Source organism: Nannobrachium achirus (genome assembly GCF_963921795.1).
Source record: "Nannobrachium achirus genome assembly, chromosome: 21".
Taxonomy (NCBI): Eukaryota; Metazoa; Chordata; class Actinopteri; order Myctophiformes; family Myctophidae; genus Nannobrachium; species Nannobrachium achirus.
Window position 1 is genome coordinate 47,138,142 of NC_137828.1, and position 20,712 is coordinate 47,158,853.

At 41.2% G+C, this 20,712-nt stretch overlaps 1 protein-coding gene across 1 annotated transcript; it reads right to left on the minus strand.

The window, feature by feature from the left end:
- Nucleotides 1-332: 332 nt before the first annotated feature.
- Nucleotides 333-20,001, minus strand: LOC308306456 (myosin-7-like; the record flags this gene model as incomplete). The annotated part of the gene is made up of 37 exons (XM_080751464.1): nucleotides 333-353; nucleotides 457-588; nucleotides 1,594-1,689; nucleotides 1,793-1,897; nucleotides 2,603-2,899; nucleotides 3,285-3,488; nucleotides 3,601-3,909; nucleotides 3,989-4,113; nucleotides 4,216-4,381; nucleotides 6,076-6,259; nucleotides 6,382-6,578; nucleotides 7,309-7,427; nucleotides 7,599-7,725; nucleotides 7,810-8,199; nucleotides 8,446-8,536; nucleotides 8,652-8,797; nucleotides 8,886-9,062; nucleotides 9,143-9,385; nucleotides 9,478-9,733; nucleotides 9,825-9,961; nucleotides 11,744-11,867; nucleotides 11,958-12,163; nucleotides 12,276-12,334; nucleotides 12,438-12,753; nucleotides 12,899-13,069; nucleotides 13,599-13,748; nucleotides 15,626-15,744; nucleotides 16,057-16,195; nucleotides 16,750-16,853; nucleotides 16,947-17,045; nucleotides 17,140-17,203; nucleotides 17,329-17,421; nucleotides 17,596-17,701; nucleotides 17,822-17,849; nucleotides 17,993-18,149; nucleotides 19,539-19,682; nucleotides 19,801-20,001. The coding sequence occupies 37 exons, from the start codon at nucleotides 19,999-20,001 to the stop codon at nucleotides 333-335; spliced, it is 5,802 nt and encodes a 1,933-aa protein (XP_080607590.1).
- Between the last annotated feature and the right edge of the window lie 711 nt (nucleotides 20,002-20,712).

Below are 20,712 nucleotides of genomic sequence, written 5' to 3' on the forward strand. Positions count from 1 at the left end.
AGACATATTGCATTATTTACATATTGCATTATATGGAGTAGCTATCTGTCTATTGGCCCAGCATTCTTGAACTATATGCCACAGACCTTACATTTATATATATAGGCATATATATATATATATATATATATATATATATATATATATATATATATATCATATATATATATATATATATATATATATATATATATATATATATATAGCCACCAAAAACAGGTACACATAACACACACTTGAAGCAAACACAATGCTTTTAGAATGCTTTATTATCTTTTCTGCTATGTTACATAGACAAAAAGATTTGAATTAGAATGGTCTGTCTGGGTGCTTCACTCCTCATCTTTACCTTTCTGTATGGGGAAAGAAGATTTAAAAAAAATGATGAGCTCACTTTATAACCTCTTTAAAAACATTTAGAAAATAGTCAAATTGTGACATTTGTTCCATGCTTACCTTGCTCACATCACGACTCTTGGCTCTCATCTTGTTGACCTGAGACTCAGCAATGTCAGCCCTTTCCTCTGCCTCGTCCAATTCATGCTGCAGTTTACGGAACTTGCACAAATTGTTGTTGGCTTGTTCCTCCTAAAATAATGTACAGTATGGAGGATTATGCCATGGAGTAGATAATATCCGTTCCTTCTTTACAATGCCTTGACGTTAGTTAGGAGTTAGAACATTAACTCTAGACTCATGGCAGAGACAGCAGCTATTTTCTACCCTCTAGCTTTTCATCTGCAATATTCTGCCAGCCATGACATCTTTGGTATTTAATGTAATCTTTTGTTCTTCTCAAATGTAGTCAAATATTTACAATGTCCAGATTGAATCAAGAAGGATTGATTTGTCTCTCACTCATACAGGTAGCAGGTAAAGCAGCAAAATGTTGGGGTGGCGTGCTCGGCAAAACTGTGCTAACAGCAGCCACACTTTTTATTGTTGAATATTCAATGTAATACTAACATCATTTAATATGAGTGTTACGGAGGAAGTAATTACATTTATAATTAATTGTTCACGATAAATACAGTATTTAGTTATGCCTTTTTGTCTGGTTTAAGGTTCACCCTTTGTTTTGTCAGTAATCCTGTATGAGTATGCTGTCAGGGGCCGAAGGGGCCACAGGTGCACTGATGCTCTAATCCGCACCAAAGTTGAAACAAAAACTGTTCAGGGGTCTAGCATGAGAATAGTCACACCAGGGCCCCCAGTTGACCAGTCAGGGGCCCCAAGGGGAAACAGTTGCTCAGTTTTTCCAATCCGTAACAAACTTGGCACAAACACTGTTCACGGGTTTGGTATGAGAAAAGTCATGCAAAAAAAGCTAAATTCCACACATATGGGGCACTACAGCAGTGTTACAGCACATGTTCTAACTCTTCAAATTACCATAGCTTGGTAAACATTGCTCTGATTAGCGCAATATACCTGTAGGACTAGATTTGAAGGCCACATAGCAGCCTGAAAACCGAATTCTGCTCTGTGTCAATGACTGAATAGCAAATAGGAAAATATAACTTCATTTATTCATGTGTGTAGATAATTCTTAATATTCCTACAGTATAATGACTGAATAGCTGAAATACTCACAGCCTCTTCTGCAGATCTCTTGTAGCATTTAACTTTAAGCTGCAATTTATCCACCAGGTCCTGGAGGCGCGTCAAATTTTTACGATCCTCCTCTGTCTACATAAAAAATAAAAAATAAACATTCCAATTTGAATTCACATTTAATTCAGGTATGCATAAAACCAAAGGTGTATTAAGTCAGCTGGAAATATAAAGATACCTGATAGATGAGCTCCTTGATGCGTCTTTCATATTTTCGAACTCCTTTTACTGAATCAGCAGACTTTCTTTGCTCTGCTTCCACCTCAACTTCCAGCTCTCTTATCTGTACATGAAAGCATATATGTTTGAGGATATAGCATGAGTTTAGGAAAAAAGAGAGTCAAATATTTAGGCAGTCATCAGACCTTAAGAATGAAGCGCACAGTTCTGGGGTTTTTGAGATGATTATAATTAGGCCTGGGACTTATACTGATTCATTTCGATTAATTAATTACAGAAAAAATAATGAGATTTAAAAGAATTAACACATTTTAATTGCGCTTAGTTTTTGCACTCACTGCACAAGTTTCAGGTGTACCGATCATACCGTTGCACCAACCAACAGACAACAAACCCCAATGCAATTAATGGTCATGCAATGATCAGACCGCTTTGCTTGGCCTATTGGGTGAAATTTTGATTAAAAAAAACTCACTCATTGATTCAATCGTTTAATTGAAAAAGAAAAAAGCTTCTCAGTTTAAATATTTATGCCCATAGTCCCTCTCTGATTGGCAACGGGCATACATACACGCCCGCGGCCCGTGATTGGCTAGGGGCGTAAACACAGACAGACGGCCTCCATTCTTCTTGCTTTGGTTCTGTTAGATGTTGCCATTGTTCTTGCTTTGGTTCTGTTAGATGTTGCCATTGTTCTTGCTTTGGTTCTGTTAGATGTTGCCAGTTTACACAGTAGTCAAATTTACCCCAATAGCACTTCCTCTGAACAATTATAAAGTAGTTTTAGAAACCAAGTGTAGTCGCTCACCCTGGCCTCCAGTTTCTGAACCTGCTTCTTGCCACCTTTCATGGCGATTTGCTCAGCTTCATCCAGACGGTGCTGAAGGTCCTTGATGGTCTGCTCCATGTTCTTCTTCATGCGTTCCAGGTGAGAACTGGTGTCCTGCTCCTTCTTGAGCTCCTCAGCCATCATGGCAGCATCAGTAATGGCCTTCTTGGCCTTTTCCTCAGCATTTCTACACTCCTGCACAGCCTCTTCCACTTCATTCTGAAGCTGGGATGTGTCTGCCTCAAGTTTCTTCTTCTGGTTCAACAGGCCGGTGTTCTGAACACGGAAACTTGTTATTAATCTTTTTTGAACCAATTGATCTTTCGTTAAAGGAGTAGTTCACCCCTAAAATGACTTTTTTCCCCTATCGATTACTCACCCCATGCAGACTTGAACTCATGAATATTTTTTCTTTTGTTTTTGTCACATTCCTGAGCTAATAATTTGATGACAATAATAAAGACCCTAGTGTACACAAAGTTTACTCTTTGTGTCTCCTACCGGAATAACTGGTGGTTATCAAATTATTGGCTTAAGAATGTGACAAAAACAAAGAAATATCCATGAATTCAAGTCTGGGGTGAGTAATCGATAAAAAATACGTCATTTTGGGGGTGCACTACTCCTTTAATGTTCACAGATTTCTTATTATTTCTTATACCTGAGAGTGCAGTAGTTGAACTCTCTCACTGACATCGAGCAGTTCCTGCTCAGCCAGTTTACGACCCCTCTCAGTCTGCTCCACCATAGACCTCAGTTCATCAAGTTCAGCCTGCAGCAGATTGTTGCGTCTCTCCACAATGGCAATGTTCTCCTTCAGATCATCATTGGCACGAAGAGCATCGTCCAACTGCAGCTGAGAGTCCTGTTACCATTAAACAAAATGTAATCTTTTTGTCTTGCATCTCTGTCAGTATCTGAAAGAAATTGACAGATTTGTAGTCTGCGATGTTTCTGTTTTCATCATATTACTATACCTTCAGATGGGAATGGAGTGCCTTGAGCTGTTTCTGAGCTTCTGCTGCCTGCCTGTTGGCCTGGCTGAGCTGGATCTCCATCTCATTGAGATCTCCTTCCATCTTCTTCTTCAGTCTCATGGCCTCGTTCCTGCTGCGAGTCTCAGACTCCAAGGAACTTTGCAAGGTGTCCACCACTCTCTGCTGGTTCCTCTTAGCCGTCTCCATCTCCTCGTCCTTCTCAGCAAGTTTGCGCTCGATATCAGCCTTGACCTGGTTGAACTCTAGTTGAGCCCTGAGGATCTTGCCTTCCTCGTGCTCTAGGGTTCCCTGTTGGAACACCACACATCATGAGAAATGTGTCTGACATTTACCTGATAAACTTCTTTAGAGCTTATACCACTCTCACCTCAGCTTCCTCCAGAGCAGCCTGTATATCTGCCTTTTCTTGCTCCAGTTGTTTCCGTGCCTTCTCCAACTCATGGATGCTCTTTCCACTCTCTCCAAGTTGCTCAGTCAGGTCAGAAATTTCCTCTATTTTAAAAGTATTCAATTAATTAAAATTGATCCCAGCTGTGCAAAGCTATCCTCTACACATCCTTTTGATAATGAAGGTTAATGAAACTGTATTATCACCTTGAAGGTTCTTGTTCTCTCTCTTCATGGTGTCCAGGTGATCCAGAGACTCTTCATAAGAGTTCTTCAGTTTGAAGAGCTCAGTGCTGAGAGACCTGGCCTCTTTCTGGGTGCTCTCCAGTTCAGCCTGAGATTCTTCATACTTCTGCTTCCACTCAGCCAGGACCTGGTTAAACAATGGGTCACATTGGATCAGAAAATGCAACACATGATGTAAGTATACCACATTGTCTTTCTAGCATACAACTTTTTTCCCTCAATGTCTATAAGTTTCCAGATCCCAGGAGCCCTTGCATGAAAAATGGTAAATGGTGCATTTATATAGCGCTTTTCTCCAAAACGCTTTACATAGATTGTGCATTACATTCACCCATTCACGCACACATTCATACACCGGTGGCGGAGGAAACCATGCAAGGCACCAACCTACTCACCGGGAGCAATTAGGGGTTCAGAGTCTTGCTCAAGGACTCTTCGACATTAACTCAGGGGGAGCCCGGATTTCGAACTGGGAACCCTTTCGGGAACCCTTCGTGCTTTAATAACGGTTTCTCTACCCCTGAGCTATGCCGCGACATGAAAGTTGGGCATCACTTTCCTGTTCCTCTTAGATGTAGCATAACTCGTGTCCCGTGTTTCATTCTGACTGGTTGCTGTGCTGCTGTGAAACCTGAATCTCTGTTGGTGCTTGTTAAGTAATTTGAATCAGCCGTGTGGAGGAAGTGAAGCCCACAAAACCTTTTCCCCATTAAATAACATTAAATAACATCTAGGAAGTGAAGCCCACAAAACCTTCATTTTCCTACTTATATTGATCCAAAATCACTGGGGGAAATCTCGCTCTTTCGAACGACCGTCATTTCGACGGAGCGTCGGGAGGGTTAGCGACTCATACCAGGTTAGGGTTAGGGTAAGGGTTAGGTTTGGGTGTCAAAAAGATGACACATAGAAACAGCGAAACGCTCCCAATCACTGTCGATGGGGTCTATTAGGCAAAAATGCCCCTGTTGTCCAGTTTCCTCAGCAGCACCCAGCAGCCCAGACCTCACAGCATTGAGTGGAGCCTAAAAGCCTATCCCTTTTACACCATTTGTTGCGGTCAAAAGTGTGTTTTGTTTTCATGAATGTGTTTCTAGTTGTCGTTACAAACACATCCATGCCTTGGTTGTCCCACACAAGCCACCACAATCTCATAAATCATGTTTTGGGGTGAGCATTCGGCACAACTGCCAATCAAAGTGACTGTACCGGCCAATCACAGTGTGTCTTTTCCGGTACTCAGCTAAACATCTGTTTAGCTGAGTGTGGCGGCTTGTGTGGAACAACCAAGGCATGGATGTGTTTGTAATGACAACTAGTAACACATTCATGAAAAAGAAAAATCACTTTTGACCACATTACAACAAATAGTGTAAAAGCGATAGGCTTATAGGCTCCACTCGCTATGAGGGTTGCTGGGTTCTGCTGGGGAAACTGGACAACAGGGGCATTTATGCCTACTAGACCCCATGGACAGTAATTTTGGATCAATGTAAGTAGGAAAATGAGCCTAGATGTTATTTAGGGCGGAGTCCTTGTCCTTTAAGTTCCCTTGGAAACTTGTGGATAGTCGTTATGCCAATTAATTCATCCAACTGCTTGCAACTGTTGTTGTACCCTACTGGGATGTAGCGCCTCAATCCTACTCCTCCTGCTCAATGTTCCCTGCTACCAGGGGCTGGCCCACCCCGTATGTGTGAATTACAAATATAACCCTTCCCGCCTGGCTTCCCTCCCCTGAACATGGGTGTGTTGTGTTCACATAGATGACAGGCCAAGCCGTATTTTACTCCTGCGCCACCCGAGCTAACATATTATTACCTTGTCAAAGTTTCTTTGCTTCTTGTCCAGAGCTGCAGCAGCAGCATTAGACCTCTCCACATCCACCATGAGATCTTCAATCTCATTCTGGAGCCTGGATTTGGTCTTCTCCAGAGAGGAACATTTAGCATTAACAGCCTCCACAGCTTCCTCTGCATCCTGCAGACGCTGAGCTAACTTCTTCCTATTTACAGGAACCAGAAGCTATTAAGATTAATCCACATAATATAATATTAAAAATAATCCACATCTAATTCAGGTGTTTCCTGTCATCTCATAATAACTTTGGCAGATTGATTTTCTTACTTTGCCTCTTCCAGCTCCTCTGTCCTCTGGATGGCATCAGTTTCATACTTGGTTCTCCACTGAGCCACTTCAGAGTTAGCCTTGGACATTCCCCGTTGGAGCTCACACTTGGCCTCCTGCTCCTCTTCATACTGCTCCCTCAGCAGGTCAGAGTCATGGCGAGCAGACTGCACTGCATGGGCCAGCGCATTCTTGGCCTTTTGTGAGATAAAAAAAAAGATTTAGGACTTGTTGCAGAATTCAAAAAGACTTATTGTCTCCATCAGGGAGAAGGCATGGCCGAAACTATGTGGACACGGGTCCAACCTTGCGTGTGCACGCACACTCCATCGAAGCCAGAGCAGAACCTCTGCTCCAAATCTTTCACATCAGCCTGTTATAGAGAAACCAGGAGGCTGATTATTGCAAAACACCTTTTTTTGCTACTATTCCAACAGTTTTTGTCAAAACCTCACGCAAATTTGGTACATCTTATCTCTGTAGTCATGTGATCAAGACGTATCTGTCAGATCTCTTTATATTCCAACCCAATTGGCTATGATTACCTTCCAAGCCTTGCAGGAGTGGCTCATTTTGCACAATCATGAATGCAGCTCCAGATTGCTGTGAAACTGCACTCACAACCACCTCACCCCACATTTTTCAAATCGGCCATATTGTCCGTTTTGGTCAATAACTCTTGAACCTTAGCTCATACAATAAAAAATGTTATCCCCCGGATTCCTTGGATTCGCTCATTCTTTTTAATCTATGGGGTCATGTGATCAAGATGTATGAGTTTGATTTTTCAGATCCCATTCCAAGTGGGCTTGGGTAGTTCTCTTTTAAACTTTGGATCACAATGCTTTTATAAATGAATTTAAGGTAGAGAACAGATAACAACATCACATTTCTAACTACATACCTTTTTATTAAAACATATTCTACCTTGACTTCCTCCTCCAGTTGTCTCTTGAGGTCCTCAACCTGCTGAGTGTATGACTGCTTCCCTCTGGTCAACTGGGAGACAAGAGAGTCCTTCTCCTCCATCTGCCTGATCAGCTCACCTGTAGACAAACACGTTTTTCTTAAACCTTCAGTTGTTTAAATATACAACATTTAAAATAAAGGTGGAATCAAATCCGTTGCATAACCTGAAATAAAACTCCATCTCCAGAATGAGCTAAATGTGAATATATTTTGTTGTTTTGTCATGACACATTTTAACAGTGTCATACCATTCTCAGTTTGGAGCTTTGCTTTCTGCAAGGTGAAGTCATTAATGGCGCGTTGACCCTCCTCTGCTTTTGTTCGGTATTCGATCATCTGGTCTTCCAGAGTGCGGCACATTTTTTCCAAGGTTGTCTGAAAACAATGTTTAAATCAATTTATTATGAATCAACAAGACCAACTTTACTTTATTCTGCATAGCTACAAATGTTGACTCACTTTGGTCTTAGCGATTTGCTCCATGTTGGAGACCACATCGTCAAGCTCCAGTCTGAGCTCGCTCTTCTCTTTCTCCAGTTTCTGCTTGACTCTCTGAAGGTTGTCAATCTGCTCTCCCAGGTCAGCCACACTGTCTGCATTCTTCTTTCTCAGAGTAGAAGTAGTGGCCTCGTGTTGCAGAGTGGACTCTTCAAGGTCTCTGCGCATCTTCTGGAACTCGGCCTCTCTCTTCTTGTTCATCTCAATCTGGGCAGTAGTGGCCCCACCAGCCTCCTCCAGCCTCTCACTGATCTCCTCCAGCTCTCTGGCCAAGTCGGCCCTCTGTTTCTCCACCTTGGCTCGAGCAGCTCTCTCAGCTTCCAGCTCTTCCTCTAACTCTTCAATACGGGCCTGATAATCCAACATACTTATTTAGCTGAGCACTTTGATATTACCTCTGCCAAGGAGGTAATGGGTTCACTCTGGGTCGGTCTGTCTGTCTGTCTGTCTGTCTGTCTGTCTGTCTGTCTGTCTGTCTGTCTGTCTGTCTGTAATAATCTTTGTTTCTAGATGCCACTGAGTTCTGGTAGCCTGTGTTCATGTTAATGCATGATAAATTTAGATTGGACAAACATTTTATGTTGCGTTCATAGTTACCTGCAACTCCTTAAGTTTCTTCTGGAGTTGGACCCCCATAGCCTGTTCATCCTCAATCTTACTGTTGTACTGGCTAATCTCAAAGTCTTTCCTATCAAGAAAACAGATTAAATGCATTTAACTAAAACAAAACAGACATTTAGGGCATCTACTTTATGTATTTCTAAAACTGCTGCATTAGATTTGTAAGGTTTTGCATGATATACTTCTTCAGCCTCTCCTCAAGTTGCTGCTTGTCATTCTCCAGGTCCATTAGGTTCTCCAGGGTCAACTTCAAGTCTCCTTCCAGCTTCCTCTTTGCTCTTTCAAGATCCATCCTGATTTTTTTCTCTTGTTCCAGTGATCCTTCAAGCTAAAAATTAAGCCATGTCAAACGGAACCCATTGATTATACGCTAACTCTGACAAGACTCTGACAATAACAGTGTTTAAAATACTCACATCATCAACCTGCTGCTCCAGCTTGACCTTGGCCTTGGTCAGAGTGTTGACTTTGTCCTCCTCACTCTGCAGGTCATCCAGCGTTTGCTGATGAGCCTCTTGAAGAGCTTTCTTCTCCTTTGTCAGCTTGGCAATGATTTCATCCAATGCTGCCATCTCTTCGGTCATGTTTTTAACCTAAATTATTAACTAGTTAGTATAATTCACTTGAGTAAATTCTTCATCAACAAGAGTCAGTGCAAGACTCTGTCTCTTACCTTGTTCTCGGTGGCATGCTTCTCCTTTTCCACTTTAGCCAGAGTGAGCTCCAGATCATCAATGTCTTTCTTGAGTTCTGAGCACTCATCCTCCAGCTTCCTCTTCTTAGCAGTCAGCTCTGCGTTCATCTCCTCCTCGTCTTCCAGTCTTTCTGTCAGCTCTTTGGCTTTGGCCTCAAGCTGGATCTTGCTCTTGATCAGACCCTCACAGCGCTCTTCAGCATCTGAGAGGGTGTCTTGTTCCTGTTCAACACAATGTATTTACATGTTTTACTCAGGAATTGTCTTTCTAGCAACAAACAATAATTGATGTTCATGCGAAATGTGTGGCTTACCGACTGGACTTGGAGCTGCAGGTCATTCTTCTCTTGGAGAAGACTGACCATTTTTTCTTCCAGTTCCTTCTTCCTGGCTTCGGTTTTAGCAAACAGCTCTTTTAGCTTTGTGAATTCCTCCTTCATGGTTGCCATCTCCTTCTCAGACTCAGCTGATTTAAGAAGAGGCTTGATCTTGAAGAACATCTTCATCCAGGGCCAATTCTTGACACCCATGAAGGCACGTACATTCCACTGGATCACCAGTAAGGAGTCCCTTTTGATATAAACAGCTATTTTCAATAATTCCTCTTCTATTACAGTATGTGCTGTTTGATTTAGGCAAAATCTGTGATACTATACTGTACCTGCGCTCTACAATTTTCTGGTATTCTATCCTGGCAAGTAATCCTCTGGATCTGGCCTGAATTCCAGTGATGATGAGAGAGAGACGGTCGTCTCTCATCTCCTCAAGAACACCCAGGAGACCAGCTTTGAAGAACACCTAAAATGGATAGAGGACTGTGTGTATGCAACTATAATTATATTTGCAGTAAAATGCTTGGTATACGCAAGGAACCCATCCTCTTCCTGAAACATGCATCTCATTATATGAGTACCTAAGACGAATAAGAGTCCATATTAGATTTTTTTTTTTACTCTTTGCCAGCCAAAGGGGGCCCCTTAAAAACAGGGGTACAGAGGTACTGCCGTGCAATCTTCAATTTATTTATAAACATGTTAAAAAAGCAATGCACCAAATGATAACAACACGCTCGGATCGCTCAGTGCAAGCCAGCAAAACGTGCATGAAGAACGTTTTTTGGTCGGCCAACCTACTTTGATGCTGCTGAAGGCTGATTCCCACCGTTCATTTGCGTGGATCCAGACAAAACAGCGCCCGAAAGTACATTACGTCCTCGTTGCACGCACAGCGATCTAATCACATGTAATCCACTTATTCTGAAGCCTTGATTTCGTCTTTCGTCTGATCGAAAAAGACGAGGAGATGCACTGGCCAACCGGCTGCATACACAATAGAATGGCACGTAATGGCCGCCCGTGGATCCCAGTTTCTCAGTTGCAGATGACGTCATCACGTCTCTGACACTTTACCCCTTTAGATGCTTTCTTAAAGAGACAGAGCACGACCGGCGACTGTTTTTTTTTAAAAATTATAATTAATTTCATTTTTACGATAAAAGTACGGGAAAGTACGAGCGGCTGATTGCGTGGTCCGGACAAGTACGGGCAAGTACGGCCGGCTTAGAAAGTGTTTAATATAGATATTTTTTATTTACCAGACTGTAAACCACAAACTAATCATTTTTAATCTGTTAAATCGTTAATGCACTCCCCCTTCATTTTGTTCAATTGTCTGTTTTAATGTTATCTGCTCCCTTTGTCTGCTGAATATTGCTTGTACGGACTTATACTGTTGTTCCACAAACTGTTGGAGATATACTGTTTTTCCACTTTCCATTATCTATACTATAATTTTGCAAATGTCTGTCTGTCTGTCCCAGCGTTTCTCCTCGGTGGCTGGAGCAATTGATCTGAAATCGCATCACCATCAGCATATGAACACACCTGACATAACTGTGAAGGCCGTTTGTCACTTTCACAAATCGTATGCTGTATATTAGCATTTTTATGCTGTATCTACTATCTATTCTGCATCTAGCATGAGGCACATCTATTCTGCATCTAGCTTGAGGCAAAATGTTTAACCAGCTCTGTGTGTGTGTGTGTGTGTGTGTGTGTGTGTGTGTGTGTGTGTGTGTGTGTGTGTGTGTGTGTGTGTGTGTGTGTGTGTGCAGGCAGGCGGGTGTGTGTGCAGGCGGGTGGGCGGGCGGGCGGGCTGGGGGGGGGGGGGGGGGGGGGGGACAGTATCTCTGTAGCCATTAAACAAAACGTGTTTCTTACATTGATGCTCCTACATCATGCAAGCACCAGTTAAAGTTACTTTCCATCCCTCATATACTGTGTGCACAGTGCACATCCCATAACCCACACACTGCACATCATTTTGGAGCTCATATCTTTGAACGGGTAAGGGCTAGTGTCTTATAATTCCTAATATATATGAGCTAAGTAAAAAAATCGAATTCAACAAAATGAGGGGGGAGTACATTAAGAATTGAACAGATTCAAAACGTCTAGTTTGTGGTTTACAGTCTGGTAAATAAAAATAAAAAATCTCTATCCAAAATTTAAAAAAACTGACTGATTGTTTTTCATCTCAGGTACTCAAATGTTGTGGAAGAATTTTGTACTAATAACCAACCTTTGTGTGTCCAAACTTATACTGCTCAGTATCGAGATCCAAGGAATTCAGCAGTTTTTCTGAAGCCTTCTTGTTGTCCATGAACTGTCCCTCAGGAATTGCATTTGGATTGAGAATACGGTATCTGAATGAAACGTTGTAAACATATTTAAAATCATAGCACATTTAGAGAAGCAGCTGTAAATAGCTGTTGGGGTAAAAGCTTGAGTTTAACCTTTGTTTGAAGTCACCATAAAGGATTCTGTTAGGAAAACCCTTTCTGCAGATCCTGATGCCTTCCAGCACACCATTACAGCGTAGCTGGTGCATAACCAGAGGATTCTCCATGACCCCAGGAGTCTTGGTCTCATTGGGGATGAGGCAGCGCACAAAGTGGGGATGGGTAGACCTCAAGTTGGTCATGAGTTTACCCAGGTTCTCCTGTGGGTTCAACAAAGAATGAGTGTGTTACAATATCTTATTGATGTATTTTGTTGAATTTCAAATGGAAAATATTTTGTCCTGCAATATTTTGCAACTGAGAAATGATCACCCTGTGCAAGGCAGACACAGTCTGAAATGAAGACCCTTTCTTCTTTTTTCCTCCACCCTCTATAAACGACATAAAAGTGGTAGACCATCTTTATTATCAGTAGCTCCTTTAATATTATCTGAACTGCATCTGTTCACTGAGAAGTAATCTCACACACAGTACCTGCTGCAGATTCTGCACCAGCATAGCTAGCGAACAGTGTAGCCAGTAACTTGAGGTTTGACTTCTGGAAGAGGCCCACCACAGTCTCGTTGAGCGGGTCCTTGTTCTTCACCAACCAGTTACCAATGTTGTAATCCACAATACCAGCATAGTGAACCAGGGAGAAATGGGCCTCTGGTTTCCCCTTGACGATCCTGGGCTTCTGGAAGTTGGGGGTCTTGCCCAGGTGGTTGTCATACAGCTTAGCCTTGAATGTTGCATCACTGGCTTTGGGGAACATGCACTCCTCTTCGAGGATTGACATGATACCCATGGGCTGGAGAAATGTGGGGAAAGAGATGCCAATACATATGTTTAATACATTATGAAAAAACAGAGGATGACTATTACTGCTGAGAAAATGGAATTATAAAAAATATATCTGGGATATGATTCATTACTCTAAACTCCCAAAAACCAACCTTTTCAATGAGTTCAATGCAGGCAGCCAGGTCCATGCCAAAGTCAATGAACTCCCACACAATGCCCTCTTTCTTGTACTCCTCTTGTTCCAACACAAACATGTGGTGGTTAAAGAACTGCTGCAGCTTCTCATTAGTGAAGTTGATGCAGAGTTGCTCAAAGGTGTTGAACTGTAAGGGATCACATTACACTAGAATAACTTGTAGTGGTTTGTGGGTCTCTCATAATACCTGTCTCAGTTTCACACAAAGCAAAAGTACTAGATTGCTAAATAGATGTATATTTGTGTTGCTTTTAATGTTGAGTGAGGCCACTGAGTATAAAATGCATGAAACATTCAAATATTCCCTGAGTTATACTTAATGGATATTTGTACCCTCTTCACATGCACACAATTAACCTTGTTGAGCGGTGCCAGCAGCTCCACTGTTTGACAGTGTGTGTGTGTGTGTGTGTGTGTGTGTGTGTGTGTGTGTGTGTGTGTGTGTGTGTGTGTGTGTGTGTGTGTGTGTGTGTGTGTGTGTGTGTGTGTGTGTGTAGGTATGTATGAATGTTGTATGACATACACTGTATGTCTGTATGTATGAGGATGGCCTCAACAGCTGCAATTCCATTTGCTCACAGACAAACAGTACATGTATAGATTTAGAATATTATAACCATCTCTCATTACATGTTCAGTGTGTTCAGAATACTCACATCAAAGATCTCAAAGCCAGCGATGTCCAGCACACCAATGTAGTGCTGACGAGCATTCTTGGTGTCCAGAGACTGGTTGATTCTCACCACCATCCACAGGAACAGTTTCTCGTACACTGACTTGGACAGTGCACCAATAGAGTAGTAGACCTGACAAAAAGACATGTTACACCTTAAAAATGAAAGACTTTTCCCAAATATGGAGATGGCTGACGTCAGAGATGTCTGACATCATAGACCATTTGAGACTGACACAGTATGTCCATATGGGCTTTCCAAGATCTGTTTTTGGAGCTGTGTGAAGCACAGGCTCCCTATACGTGGCCGTGTGGGTGTGTCTGTGTGTCTGTGTGTGTGTATGTAGCCTGAACTTCCTAAACTTCGGCACGCCACTAGTCCCACAGTTTTGCCACCACACACTCGCGCCATATGTCAAATCGACCGGCTTACTCGGGAATCGTGGGCTATTACTTTTCTAAGAGAAAGGTTCTATAGTTTAATTGCTATTAATTTATTAGTGAATAAATTTTCCCCATTGACTTATAATGGGAATCGCAAAAACTCACATTCAATTATTTGTCTCTCGCAAACCATAGGGGCTAGAGTTTCAAGACTTGGAGAGGAGGTTCATAATGATTTCAAGGATTAAATAAAAAATAATTGTGTCATTTGGCCGCATGGTGGCGCCATAACACCCCACTTTACGTTTTGGCCTGTAACTCTTGAACCGTAGGTCGGAAAATTAAAAATATTTTTTCCCTGGATTCCTTGGGTCATGACGCATCTCCCCATATAGGCCACGCCCATTTGCGCCATGATAGATTTTCCGCCATCTTGAATTTTCTCCAAAACACACTTTTTGCTCCTTTTCCTACATATTTTCTTCAAATGTCACAAAAATCGGTACACATGATCCACACACACACACACACACACACACACACACACACACACACACACACACACACACACACAGCTCCACTTCACACGGGTGTGATTTTTGAGATATTTTAGTATTTCAGCATGTACTAGTGATGCGTTTAGCATCATATGATGCAAAACGCATCACTGATGATGCAAAATGCATCACTAGTCATGCTGAAATACTAAAATATCTAAAAACACAGATTGAACACAAAAAATAACTCAGGATTGTGTTGATCGTGTCCCAAACAACAATAAAATAAGATAGGGTTGTCTCAGAGGTGAAGTGGCCCTTTAATGATGACATCAGGGATAATAATAATAATAATATCTCAAATTTATATAGCGCTTTTCTTAGTACCCAATGGGACAAAATGGGGCATGGGGCAACAAAAATATTTGTTTATTAAAGATTATAAAACAATATGACTAAGGAATAAAAACATTTAAAAACAATTAAACATAAGGTAGGTTAGCTGGGGAAAGCAATATGAAAGAGGTGGGTTTTGGGGGAGGTTTTGAAGGTTTGGATATAGGCATAAAAGGGACAAGGACCGACACAGAGATCTCCATATATGGCCATGAATTTATTAGTGAATTAATTTTCCCCATTGACTTGAATGGGGAACATTCAAATGGTAAGACGAAACACATTCCCCGCCATTGAGGAGAATGTTCGGCTTTAAAAAAAAATTGCGGTTCCCCGCCATTGATGTTCCTCAATTGATCTTTTCATTGTTTTATATTACATAGCGGTCTCCTGTACACAGAGATATGCAGGAACTCAATTTCCCATGATGCTTTGGGAGATGAAGTCACCAACAAGTATGGAAGCCTCCATTTCTTTCAATAATAAACCCTAGGCAGATAAATGGCTTTATCTCAGAATGTATCTCCAGATCGCGAGAAACGCTTTTTTTCACCGCCCCTATCTAAGCAGAGGATGTTCGCGGTAACAATGTTTCTTCTCTGGGTGAAAGAAGATGAGAATGTGCATAAACTTACACAACATGGACACGCGGTGTACCAACCTGAATTTAAAAAACAACTCTGGTGGTATTTGCGTTAATGTAAATACATTAGTACAACAAATTGATACTCACTTGATTGACACCCTGACCTTTGGTGACCCATTCATTTCCTACTTTGACCCTTGGGTGGCACAAGCCCTTCAGGAGGTCAGCAGAGTTTAAACCCATCAGATATGACACTTTGTCGGCATCTGCAGCAGCAAGATTTAAAGTCATTCTCACCACAAATGCACACAGTAGCTTGATGTACATTCTATATTTATGTTTTTAATCATTAAATATTACCAGTGATGTAAAGTAACTAAGTACATTTACTCAAGTACTGTACTTAAGTACAATTTTGAGGTACTTTTACTTAACTAGAGTATTTCCAATTTTCAATACTTTTACTTCTCTGAGTTCCACATTTTAGTATTGATACTTATCTTAGGTAGAAAATGTGAATGTTTTTTCCACCACTGCTGAATACATTGTGTATTTATGTTTTAATCATGAAATGTTACCCTCAGTGCCATCAGGCTCAGCCTGTTCTTCTCTCTGCTTCTGCTTGAACTTCATGTTTCCAAAGTGCATGATGGCACCAGTCATCTTGTAGATGCCATTCTTCTCCTCTTGGGTGAAGCCCAGCACATCAAAAGCATCCTGAAACAGTAGGTAATGTAGGTAACTTAATAGTTAAGTTAGTTTTATACTTCATTTACTCTTTAGATATTCTTCATTGTGATACTGTTTTTCAACCATTACCATCGCTTTTCTACTAGTGGATTATTTAGTTTTGCACTTTAGTTGTTTCGCGTTTTGATATTGTCTACCTATGCCACCAGAAGAAGTGTCTCCTCTTTTTCTTTTCTTTTTTCCTTTCTCTTCCTGTCAAGAGTGTTTTCTTGGGAGTTTTTCTTTGTTTCTTTCTTTGTTTTCCTTCTTTCCTCCCCTTTACTCCCTAATTTATTCAAATCGATTCCTCCCCACACACATTTCTTCCCTGAACACGGCCAATTATGTAGACGCTCGACAAAGATGCCCCGCTGTGGATTTGAACCCACGCCCTCTGTGGTGGTGGAAAGGAATGTTGTCTGTTAGGAGTTTTTCATTGCCCAATTGAGGGTCTAAAGACAGGGGTTGTCGTTTTGTTTCCTTTGTTAAATAGTGGCCTGATCCATGATCTATCAATCAATAAAAATCACGAATTCACCTACATCAGTAGCCATCAACTCGTCAGCATCGTTGATGGAAGTTACAGCTATCTCTCCTTGGGAGATGAAGCTGTAGTCATAGGGATTGTTGGTGATGAGCAGCATCTCTGTGAAACATCAAGAATTGCATTTTATACATTTTTATCATATTGAGTATATTTATTAATTGGCACAACATGGTATTATGTTTCAATATTCACCCAGCAGTTCTGGTTTCTTTTGCGACAGAATCTGGTAGAAAATATGGTAGTCTCTCTCAGCTTTAAGCTGATAAGTGACACGGGACTTCTCTAGCAGATCTGAAAGACACAGAAGTTGTATCTGGAAGTGAGTTTTACTGTTTAAATACAATACATTTATAAAAAATAAATGTAAAAACACTTGGATACTTACAAGTCTCAATATCAGCAGATGACAACTTGCCGCTACCACCAAAGTGAATTCGGATGAATTTACCCTAAGGACAGACAAAATACGTTGTTCTTTATGAGTGCAGAAAATCTGGAGGTCGAACTTTCAAGAACTTCTACACACAAAACTATAATCTGACCGTAGTGTGTGTAGGTTGCGTGATAAACGTACAAATCTGGAAGAGTTGTCATTCCTGATTGTCTTAGCATTCCCAAAAGCTTCCAGAGCAGGGTTGGCCTGAATGATCTGATCTTCAAGGGTTCCCTAGAGAGAAGCGTTCTTATCAAGGTCAGCTTTAAATCATGCACTATATCTTTTACTGTAGACATACTGTATCAACACTTTATATTATATTATATTATATTAGATTAGATTAGATTAGATTAGATTAGTTTACATTAGATTATATTTGATTTTTGTCTTGAGTGCAAAAGAAACCTTTTTCTCCTGAGCAGCATCCTTCTTTCCAGAAACAGCTGCAATGCTGGCAAAGTACTGGATGACTCTTTTAGTGTTCACAGTCTTTCCTGCACCAGATTCTCCACTGATGAAGAAGAACATGTTTGCTGTTGTTTGTTTGTTTGTTTTTTATTCTTTAAAATAAATGTGTAGCAGATCAAGGTAGTCATGATTCTGATTCATGATTCATGAACGTTTTACTCACGTGATCAGGACAGACTGATTCTCTCTGTCTGCAAAAGTTAAAGGGAAGGTAATATGATACACAAGGTAATATTTTGGGCAGCCACATTAATATTATTGGTGGACACACCATGCTAGTGTTTTGTAATGTAAAGAGTCACATTTACTACTCAAGTGAGAAGGTTTGCAGTACCTGACAACATGTATTGGTAGGCATTGTCAGAGATGGAGAAGATGTGAGGTGGGGCTTCACTCCTCTTCTTGCCTCTGTAGGCATTGACCACTGACTGGTCGTACACTGGCAGCCACTTGTAGGGGTTGACAGTCACACAGAACAGCCCTGAGTAGGTCTGTGGAGGAAGTCAGTGTCACATTAGTGAAGAAGACACATACACTAGATCACATTATGTCAAACTCAAGGCCCGGGGGCCAAATCAGGCCCGTGAATGAATTATGTTTGGCCCGTGGGATGATATTTATTTACTATTGGAACTGGCCCTCTGGTATATTGCACACACCACCATAATACTACAAGTCCCACAATGCAAATTGAGTGCATTGGCACTTGTATCGATGGCCCGCAAACACAAGGAAGCCTGTGGTCAACTTTCAGCAACCCCTCTCCCCAAAAATGGTTAAACAGAGGTGAACTCTGAAAACAGGGGTTTTCAAGCCAGGTGGGAGGCAGAGTAGCCTACATGTTCACAGATGTATAGGGCAAACCTTTGTGTCTTCTGTGTGGATTTGGTTTACTTTCTCATTTTACTATATGAAATCGGTGATTGGAGCAGAAAACTAAGCTTTAATAATGCATTTTCCTTTTCTAATGCATACAGTTTCATTATTGCATTTATTAAGGGACGTGTTAGATTTTTGAGCGGTGCAAACTGCTCCTATAAGTGGCTGTGCGTGTGTCTGTAGCCTTTTTCCTCAGCGTTTTGTCATAGTAAAATGTGTGTACGTAGCATCATGTTTGTCATATGTCGTATGTCTGTAGCCTTTTTCCTCAGCGTTTTGCCATAGCAAAACGTGTGTGTGTGTAGCCTGTACATCCTAGACTTAAATCCTAGTCTGAAGATGTTATGCAAGCATGACCACCGCTCACTTCACATTGGGTGTGATTTTTTTAAATATTCCAACTGATTTTATGATTTTATGTTTTACTTAAAGTTGTACCATGTAACTTTTTTTATAAAACAAATCTTAAAATTGTCCTAACTCTTAAATCGCTAAAGTTTTAGAACACCCACTCCGTTATTTTCAGCTTCTGAAGCCTTCTCTTTATATGTTTTCTATGATCCTGACCGGGGTCCGGTTTTCGCGCAAAAACTACGTCATCATACACTATCGGCCAATCACAGCGAGGGTTATACACTGCCGGCCAATCACAGCGCATCTTGAAGTGGGGTCGCTAGCTATCACAATAGGGCGGCCATATTTGTAGGCGCCCGTGTGTCTCTATCTATACTCGGGTGAAACACTCCATTTCTCCGGAATGCCTGAACGCACAGGAACCAGGGACCCCTCTAAAGATAGATCTCGGCGAGGTGGAGGCAGACGCGGGGGTGACGCGGGGGTGTGAGGCCCGGCCCGCGGCGAAAAACGGCCGAAAGACGCGGACGCTACTGACCACTAATTGAGCAACTTACACAGTATAGCTTTAATTCATTTAATGATTCATGTTAATAATATAGGCTGTGTACATGATCTTCAGTTCACATTTGGTTGAAGTGACTCACATAGATCATCCAGGCTGCATAACGCTCTTTGAGGTTAAACAGCACGGCAGGCTCATGGAGGAAGGTGAACATCGCCATGTCTTCAATTTTATCAAACTTTGGCGGGTTCTGGGGATGGACATTTTCCTCCTTATGGGTTGCTGTCTGGAAAGAAAAGACCATATAGTATATTCAGTTTATATGGTCATACTTTAACTTCAACCATTTTTCTCCCTCTACTAATGGTGAATTGCCCTCATTTATTAATACACAACACACTTACTTTTCCAAACTCAGTTTCCACGGTGCATTTGTCCCCATCTCTACTGGTAATGGAAGCCTTGACAAACTCAACCTCAGGGTCGGGCACAAAACACTCCTTTTTCATGTCAAATGGTCGAGTCTGGGCCTCCAGACGCTCCTTGTCTGACTTTCGCAGAAAAGAAGCTGCTGCCCCAAACTCTGCCATCAGGGCGTCCCCCATCTCTACGCTTTTAGATGTTTACCTGCAAACAAAGACACAGCACTTAATATCCAAACACCAAATGGCTTTCCCAATGTCACAGAATAGACATTTTGAAAAAAGGAAAAATATAAATCAGTTCAAAACGTAATAGAAATTAACATTTGTTCTTAAAATGTGAACCATATTATAAGAACACAAAGATTGCAGTAACTCTGAGGACCCCCTAGGGGTCCCGGACCCCTTGTTGAAGACTCCTGGTTTAAATATACCAATCATTACAACGATGAAAACTATTGACAGAACTACAGTAGCATTTCAAAAATGTTTTTTACAGTTGTAAACAAATGGCTGTGCCTACAACATGAGCTGTTTCACTTAAAGGACAACTTTAGTTTTTTACAACAAGGGTTCATATTTTAGATTGTAATTAAAGAATATGTAAGATGAGTGTTAAAATTATTTCATTTACTTGCGTACAAGTGGCTAAATATGTCATTTTACACAGAATAATCCCATTCCCAAGATACAACGCAACCTTTCATGGTTGGATGTGACTTATGGGGGCTAGAAGTGTTACTGTAAATAGCAATAAAGAAACTGCTGGCTTATTGTGTCTAAAAAGACATATTTAGCCACTTGTACGCATGCCCCCATGCGTACGCATGCCCCACATTTTAGCATGGTAAACGCGATAAAACAATAGAACGAAGCAAATGAAAACATTTTAAC